Source organism: Diachasma alloeum, unplaced genomic scaffold (assembly GCF_001412515.2).
Source record: "Diachasma alloeum isolate Michigan unplaced genomic scaffold, Dall2.0 Dall_scaffold_00210, whole genome shotgun sequence".
Taxonomy (NCBI): domain Eukaryota; kingdom Metazoa; phylum Arthropoda; class Insecta; order Hymenoptera; family Braconidae; genus Diachasma; species Diachasma alloeum.
The window spans coordinates 229,177-238,032 of record NW_021680375.1 but is presented as its reverse complement, the minus strand read 5'-3'; the positions used below and the strand labels follow the sequence as shown (position 1 = coordinate 238,032).

Genomic DNA, 8,856 nt, shown 5'->3' with positions numbered 1-8,856 from the left:
GATGGAATTGACGTGAAAAAATATAACGTTTTTGCGTTTTGTCATTATTTAATGACTGACGAAATTTTAAGGTGGTGCGAACATTTTCCTGCGTTTTCTCTAAACTTTTAAAAAGAATCACAAAACTGTATAAAAAACGCTTGAAAATTATCGCACCACTACGCAACTTCGTGAGCCATTAAAGAATGACAAACCACAAAATCGTTATATTTTTTCACGTTACTCCCATCGATAATTTGTCAGAAAAATGAAAACAACGTCAATTTTGGCTAAAAGGGTGTCGAACATCCTTAAGATCGCTGGTATCGAGTTTCACAACGATCTAATTCTCCACCGTAACTAGAAAGAGAGTGAGAGAGAGAGGAAAAAGCAGGGAAAAATTGTTGTGAGTGTGGAGCGAGGCTGCAGCCGTCACGACTCACGATTATTGCAACGTCCATTTTTTTTCCTCTTTCGTCTCAGACGAGAGGAGCTTGTTATTGCGTTATGTGCGGACGGGTGAGGGACCCAGAGAGGGCCTCGCTCCGGCGAGCTGTCATGCATCAGGGATATCTGCTATTTGATGAACGATCATGTGTTTTTTTTTATTTCTTATCAAGAATTCCTACGTCCAAACACTTCAGAAACCCATTTTGCGTCATTAATTCTAAAGTTATCGAACGAAAGAGACTAATTCAGGTCTGAGTTTTTATGATTTGGGCGGAACTACTGGGTAAAACGGGTTCCTAATTAGTTTTTGAAAGTCATTTTCCTAGCTGCAGGGTGGAGTCTTTTTTTACCTCCACCTACTGTTTATTTGTATTATTTATTATGTAAACATCTTAACTCTCGTTATCGAATTTTTTGGTGGAGAAATACATGGTAAATTTCAGGTAACGAAAAACCGAACGGACGTTGCGGAAGTTGGAATTCGATCTCACAGTCATGCGCATGTGTACTACAGAGGCACTCTCCAGTGGAGGTGACCCTCGGTGCACGCACTCTATCAGAAACTAAAGGTCAAATATACTGAATGGATGACAACGTCACGATGATTTTAAATCTAGAGAATATGATAAACAATTGGGAAATTGCTTTCATCAAGTGGTAATTTCTATGGCAATGTGTTTTAAATTTAATTCAATGATTAATTTAATGCAGCATTGTCTCAATGTTGGCAGGCAACATTGTCCTAACGTTGACGGCCAACAACCCCCCAACGTTGGCAGCCAACATTGCCCCAGCGTTGGAAACCAACATCTTCACAACGTTGGCAGCCAACATTTCCCCAGCGTTGGCCATCAAAATTCACCCGTTTCCCCAACGTTGGTGGCCAACATTGATCCAACATTGCCCCAACGTTGGCAGCCAACATTGTGCCAACGTTGAAATTTTTCACCTTTGCCTAAATATTGGTTTTAAAATGTTTTTTTCAACAACCGATCCTGACACAACAAATTGGTATTCAACATTGACCCAGCGTTGGCAGCCAACATTATCCCAGCGTTGGAAACCAACATTTGCCCAACGTTGGCAGCCAACATTGCCCCAGCGTTCGCCACCAACATTCACCCGTTTCCCCAACGTTGGTTGCCAACATTGACCCAACATTGCCCCAACGTTGACAGCCAACATTGTGCCAATGTTAAAATTTCTCACCTTTGCCTGAATATTGGTTTCAAAATAATTTTTTTCAACAACCGATCCTGACACAAAAGATAGAAAAATTGCAAAATTGAAATTGATGAGTTCTCAATTTTTAATTTTTCATTTTGTGAAATTGGAGAATGGGATTTCAGGAATCAGGAACAATTGAAAGTCTTCGACTGTTGCACAGGATTTTTTTTTGAACGAATAAATCAGCTTTCACGCGCCCCGTAATGAGATAAACTGTTCATTCAGAGTGGATTCTCGAAAAAAGAGAATAAAAAAATATCTTCCGGTCAATCGCTTTCACCGAACCACTGCCACATTAAACGACACCGGCTCTGCATCGGTATGCGTTTATTATTGAGTTCAATGACTCCCATGAAAGTTTATTTTGACCATAAATTGCCGAAATCAAGGGGACACATTAATTCCTTGGCCTCAATACAAAAATGAAATGTAAAAAAAAAATATAAAAAATTTAATCAATATAGTATATTGTGTTACTAGTGCGTAAAGTGAACTTTACAAACGCCGTGCGGAAAACAACTGCTTTACGCCCACTAAACCGTCTCGAAAAGTGCACTTTTTAGGCAGGCATCACAAAATAGTATATTATGTCACCAGGCGATAAAAGTATTATCTGGCGAATGTGGCATTATACTCCGAGCCGAAGGCGAGATAATGCTTTTATCGCCGTGTGGCATACGATATTTTATGTCGTTGGGCCCGAGCGAAGCGAGGTTAGAATCGCGGTTTTCTCGGGCATAACGACATAAAAGTGTTTTTTGACCCATGGAAGGTGTGTAGCGCTCACCGAAGGCGAGTGCGTAAATGGTCACTTTATGCACAAGTGATGAAAAAAATGTTCTTATTCGTATAAAAATAACAATTTTATCTGTAATTGGTATGGCATTAATTATCGGATAAAACCATAAAAAAAATTTAATCACATCTTCACTTCAAAGCCTCCGGAGGCTCTCAAAATAATTTCAGACAAGTTTTTTCACCTTCAGAAGCGACGATTTAAAATATCCCATCGACCAAATGAAAAAAATAGTCGAGTTCCTGCAACAGATTTTGAGCAACTAAACTCTCTCTCCCATCATCATCATCCCTGAAAACCCTGAAATGTCAATCCACCTCTCGTGAAGATAATTAAGATGATGCAAAACAATACCAAGACCCAGTGAACCAGAAAATAGCTCAGTCAGTGTCATCCGCGTGGCCATTGACCCAGAAACTGAACCATAAATGTCATCCCGAATCGCTGACAAAATTATGTAAAAGTCGAGAGGTAAGGTCTCGACTTACGTCATGGAGAACGAAATAATCATGTATTTATTGTTGCGCTGGTTAAACCTGTACTCGATGCATTTCAACGCGTACGCAGGGTATAGTTGTGAAGTAATTCGAGGGCGAAAGGAGGTTGAAGCGAGAAAAAAGGGAGATAATCGACGATTTTCCTTTACATTCATTTAAATTTCTCTGTAAATATTAGAGGTAGAGAGAAAAGTTTCGAATAAAAAATGGCCGTTGTGGTGAGCGGAACAAATTTTACTTGAGACATTTTTATTGTACTTTCGATATTTATGGAGATTTTTACAATGGAATAACATAGTGGGAATGGAGAAATTGGGGGTTTGGTGGAAATAATTGTGAATATCTCGGAAGAGAAATGAGATAAGTGAAAAAATCTAAATCGAGGGTTTTGGGGATTAGAAAATGAACATTTTTTTTGCTGGAATTTTTTTTGTAGCTGCGATATTTACAGAGATATTTATTATTAAACAAATTAGCACGAATCGGAATTTTGGGGTTTCACTTCAGACGATTGCCGATATCTTTAGACGTAATTCAGATAATTGAAAAACTCCAAATCGACATGTTTTAGTATGAAAAAAGGAACTTTTTTCATCTGGAAAGTTTTTCTGTAGCTCCGATATTTTCAGAGATATTTATTATTAAGCAAATTAACAGGAATTGGAATTTTGAGGTTTCACTTCAGATGATTGCCGATATCTTTAGAGGCAATTGAAGTAATTGAAAAAATTCAAATCGACATGTTTTAGTACGTAAAAAGGTACTTTTTTCATTTCAAAAGTTTTTCTGTAGCTGCGATATTTACAGAGATATTGATAATCAAACAAATTACACATGCGAAATTGCATAATGGAGAGGTAATTGTTTACTGCAAATAGTCTCGTAAATATTGGAGATACGGGAAAATGCTAAACAGAGAAAATTGTCCTCTCGTCGACCCCAACATTTTCTCCTTTAAACCTTTTCTTCTATCTTCAATATTAACTGAGATATCGTTAATTATTTAAACAAATTCGTGATCAAATAACTTTCGATTTTTTCGCGATCTTCAGTTATGAATAACTCGGGTGTTAATCATGCTAGAACAAAAACTCAAATTTCATTCTCTTTGTCTTGCAAATAGGAAGAACTCTTGTATTCAACATTTCCTCCATCTCCAATATTGACAGACTTATTCGCACTTCTCTGGGTTAAGACCAATAACTCTCCTCTCACTTTCAGTTTCGTTTATTTTCCTGTATTTGTTGTTTATTCTTTCTGTCCCAATCGAGCGACGAAAGTCATCAGGCGAACGTCATGCCTAGTTCTACGAAACCGCTGAGTAACATGACCTCTGTATAATTCATTGTGAAAAGATGAAAAAAAAGTTGAAAAAAACAATCAGAATGGGAGGACATCAAAGGTCACCCGAAACAAGACAAAAAATGTCAGAAAATATTTTTAGATAAAACTTCAGACGTTTACTTTGATGTCTGGATTGATTAGTACCTGATGATGACGTCTTAAAAATTCATGCACATGAAAAAAAATTTATACACGTACAAAAATACCCAAATGTTTCCTTGAAATTATCTCAAATGCCCGAAATTACTTCATCTCCATCATTTTTTGGACTTCTTTCATGTTACTGTAACAGTATTTAGATTTATTTTGTACAACAGTGAGCTCTAGTGCAAGAAAATCTAATGGATGTGGACGAATGGTAATTAGCTGTTGGGTTCAATCGACCTCAGTGTCACACTTCCGGTAGGAATAGGGAAAAATCGACGAAGATGAATTTTTTAAAGGAAAAAAACTGATCGAAAAGTGAAACACGTTCTCACTGTTGGACAAAAAATCGGTAGTGAAGCGGTAAAACGGTTCAAGTCGATTCCGTCCTGTTCCCTAGTGATAGGACTGCTGATCAGAGACTGTTTCTGAGCTTTTAGGAAATTATGGACTGCTTCGTTATATTTCGACTGACGACTCAGTTAATTAATTAATTAACTGTAGTATTTTTATTTTTATTCCACCGACTCTTGGTGGCTGATTCAATTGATTTGATGACGAACATGTTTTTTTAGTTTGAAAAATTTGATTGAAAAGTGATACAAATTGTTGGTATTAAACAGTTTGATTTTGTTAGATTTTTCTTTATTTAAGATTTTTTTGTTAGATTTTGTTAGATTTTGTTAGATTTTGATCCATTTTTTAAGGGATCAATATCTAACGAAATCAAGGTAACTGCTCTTTCAATTGAAAACAAACTCAAATCAGAGGTGGAGCATCGGAATTTTGTCTTTCAGTAATTAGAAGAAAAAATGCAAAATTAAAAACGTCGATTCAAACTTCATTTTTTTGATAAATACCGGTTAAATAAAAAGTCTATGTTGTAGAAAAATTAGGTCTGCTTTTAGAAAGTGAGACAACATTCAGATTCATCCTTTCATAATTCAAGACGTCCGAAAAATTGATTTGAAACTTCATTTTTCCATAAATACACCTTTAATAAAAATTCGAAATTATAAATAAATTAGTTCTGCATTAAAAAAGTGCGAAAACATCCAGATTAATTCTTCAATAATTACAAAACTCCAAAAAATTGTTTTGAGAATCTCCGAAGCCTCAAAATAAATTATTTAAAAACTCAAATTTTGGGTAAAAAACTCAATCTGAACTTAATTTTTCGATAAATACACCTTTAATAAAAATTCGAAATTATAAAAAAATATAAAAAATCATAACAAAATAAATGATTAAAAAATGCACAAATTTTGGGTAAAAAACTCGATCTGAACTTCATTTTTTCGATAATACATCTTTAATAAAAATTCCAAATTATAAAAAAATTAGTTTTGCATTTAAAAAGTGCAAAAACATCTGGATGAATTTTTCAATAATTACAAAACTCCAAAAAATTGTTTTGAAAATCTCAGAACCTCAAAACAAATGATACAAAAATGGCAAAAAATTTTGGGTAAAATAGAGATTGGAAATTCGACCCAAAAAATTATCGTCATTTTTACTCACCTTCATCAACGCAAATCGCTCATCATCAGCCAGAGACTTCACCACATTATTCATTATGCCTCAAAAATATATTTTCCACTCTCAATCAAGTCCCAACTCACACCTATGAATTTTCGATCAGAATTTTTTGATCAAATAAAATTTTCATTTCACCAAAAAAAAATTGAGAATTTCTTTTTTTCGCTGTGAGGAGTTTTGGCGACGGATCTTTATCACTGACACTGATTTAGTTTCGAATATTGGGGCGCTCTGAGATGAGTGTGTAACAAGTGGCACAGTTCTGCTTTCACGCGTACAAGCGTACGATCACCAACTGCAGACATAATGTTGTAGTCATTGGGTTTAAAGTTGCTTATGCCAGTGGAAATACGGGGGATCGAACACGAGGTGAGAGACACCCGAGAGACCTCGACGTTCACTCATTCACATTAGCATCGGCTAACGAGAAATGTGAATTTCGCAAATATTAACTGTTGTTTTCAACGATTTATTACTGAATAAAACGCGAGTCAATCCAATTTTTCGATAACTTATCTCAGCTTTTGCCCATTTTTCTCGTGAACTATTGGACCTAGAGGAAAACTGTAAGTACAAAAAATGCTCCTCTTTTCAAGACAAACATTTTTTGCTCATGATTTTTTCGTGTATTTTCATTAGTTATCCAGATATTTGCAAGTGAACAAATCGACGAAAACAGTCATTCATTGATAATTTTTTAAATAATTGTTGATATCTTGGTTAATCATTGAGATAGAACAAAAAATAAAAGAATTTCTTGGGCTTAAGAATATAAAACTTTTTTGTATGTAACATTTTTTTCTGTTTTCCATATTTATTGAGGTATTCAACAATAAAGAAGTCGATACTCGATTTTATTGGAATGGATTCATGCAATTATTTTGTTTATATCTGCTCAAATATTAGAGATAGATGAAAAAGTTAATGACAAACATTGTTCCTCTCCTCAAGCCCAACATTTTCTGTCCTCAGAATTTTTTTCTATCTACAATATTTACAAAGATATCTCCAATTGTTTATAAAAATTCGTGACATCGAATTTGAAGGTTTTTAAAGTTAATTTCCGTTGTTGATATCGGGAGTTTTAATTAAGATAGGGTGATGAATAAAAAAAGAATTTCTTCGTCTCGAGAGGACAAATAGTTTTCTTATTAAACATTTCTTGCCGCCTCCGATAATTTTCGCTCGAAACTTCCGAGAAATGAAAACAATCGAACTCACGATTACGACTTTTTTTTTGCTCCCGACATTTCCTGCCATTTATTACTGATCTTATGGTACTCAGTCGTGTAATTGTACAGTTAATGAGATCCAAGGATCATTATTTAAATGATAGGTAGTCACGATCGTAAATTCCTTCCTCAGTTCAAGAAAATTCATCGGAATCGTGAATTTGAAAAAATAATCATCCTGAATTTTTTCGAATCATCAAGAAGTTATTGAGAGTCATCTGAGGTCGGACAAACCAGTTTTTCGGATACCCGAGGAAATTTCCGGTTCCAAACCCTGGTCATGAACCCATTTACGGCCGGTAGCCTTGCAAACATTCGCAAAAAATCGAATTTCGCCTTCAGCCGTTTTTTGTCCATTATTCGGGAGGGAATGGGGCAAAATGGGTTCATGACCAGTTTTTGGAAGCACAAATGATCCTGACTATCCGATGAGATAGATTTTTATTCCAAAATTGAATTTTCAAAAATGTAAAAATCTCCCGAATGTTTGGAAAAACATGAAAAGTGAAAATTGGGGTTCAAACGGACCCAATCGTTTCTTCGGAAAATTTCCGACTTCAAACCCTGGTCATGTACCCATTTCTCCCCATTAGTTCTCTGAAAATCGAGAAGACAAAAATCGAAATTTCGCAATCGAAAAAACTGTTTTCATTGGTTTCTCAACAATACGTGGGGCAAAACGGGTTCATGATCCGTGTTTTGGATCGGAAATATCCCGCTTCATTTTTTTTACCCTCATGACCCTTAAACTGACCCCTGTGACCCTTAATCGAATCCTCGTCACCGTTATAGTGACCCTTATTCTGACCCTCGTGACCCTTACTCTGATCCTTGTAACCCAATCGAGACCCTCATGACCCCTGTGATCCTTATTTTGACCCTTGTGACCCTTGATTTTGATGTCTTAATTTCGAGTACAAAATTTTCATCACTAGAAGTCGATTTGGATTTTTATAATATAAAGAGGTTAATTATCATCGGATATCTAGGCAATATCTATTGCCTAGATATCTTATGATAATTAATTGAAAATCAATCGTTTTCGAGACCAATTTTTCGGTCATGACGTCACAAAGACGGTCAGATACCCCCTCATTGGTCGAAAAAGAAGAGAGGGGGGAGTTGTCGTCCTCCATTGGCCGAGGCGCACCTCAAGACTGCGTTAGGTCCGCTCGAGCCATTCTGTGATTGGCCCCGCGCTCGACCGTCTGCGCAACGTCACTGGCGATTTCAAAGCGTCTGAAATCTTCAATTTTTTTTAACAATTAATTATCATCTAGCCCGGTGGCCTGGCGTAGTGGTTAAGGCCGTTGCCTCACAACGGATAGGTTCCAGGTTCGATTCCTGGCCGGGTAGAATGGTGAGATCTAACCATTTTTAAAGTCTTGATCAATCGCCATATAGTCTCATCAGACTCGAAGCGATGTAAAATAAGCATAAAAAAAAAAAAAAAAAATTAATTATCAATTAACGAGCAATATTTCAAACGTTTGTGAATGAAAAGTGAATTAGTCAAGTCTCAACGTGAGATTAGAAAATTTAAAAAAATTCATGCAAGTTCCCTATTGCTATCAGAGCAGCCCAATGAAAATAATAAAAACGTGATTATCGTATGAAACAGTGTTCTGGCCGTGGCCTGCACGCACTC

The 8,856-nt window shown here is 36.0% G+C and overlaps 2 protein-coding genes across 3 annotated transcripts in view; one reads left to right on the top strand and one right to left on the bottom strand.

Annotated features, from left to right (window-relative positions):
* LOC107036614 (SEC14-like protein 2) overlaps positions 1-7,229 on the bottom strand; it is a 12,882-nt gene extending 5,653 nt beyond the window's left edge. Inside the window, exon 1 of the mRNA XM_015254673.1 lies at positions 5,959-7,229. Within this exon, the coding sequence (XP_015110159.1) occupies positions 5,959-6,012 (54 nt within the window). The 5' untranslated portion in view covers positions 6,013-7,229. The remainder of the gene's footprint in view (positions 1-5,958) is intronic.
* LOC107036615 (calcium release-activated calcium channel protein 1) overlaps positions 1-8,856 on the top strand; it is a 30,825-nt gene that overhangs the window by 11,471 nt on the left and 10,498 nt on the right. Inside the window, exon 1 of one of the 2 annotated variants that reach the window (XM_015254677.1) lies at positions 6,509-6,542. The exons of the other annotated variant lie outside the window; for it this stretch is intronic. The gene's annotated coding sequence lies outside the window, so the exon portion shown is untranslated. Of the gene's footprint in view, positions 1-6,508; positions 6,543-8,856 lie in introns of those variants that run through there. 2 annotated transcript variants of the gene reach the window in all.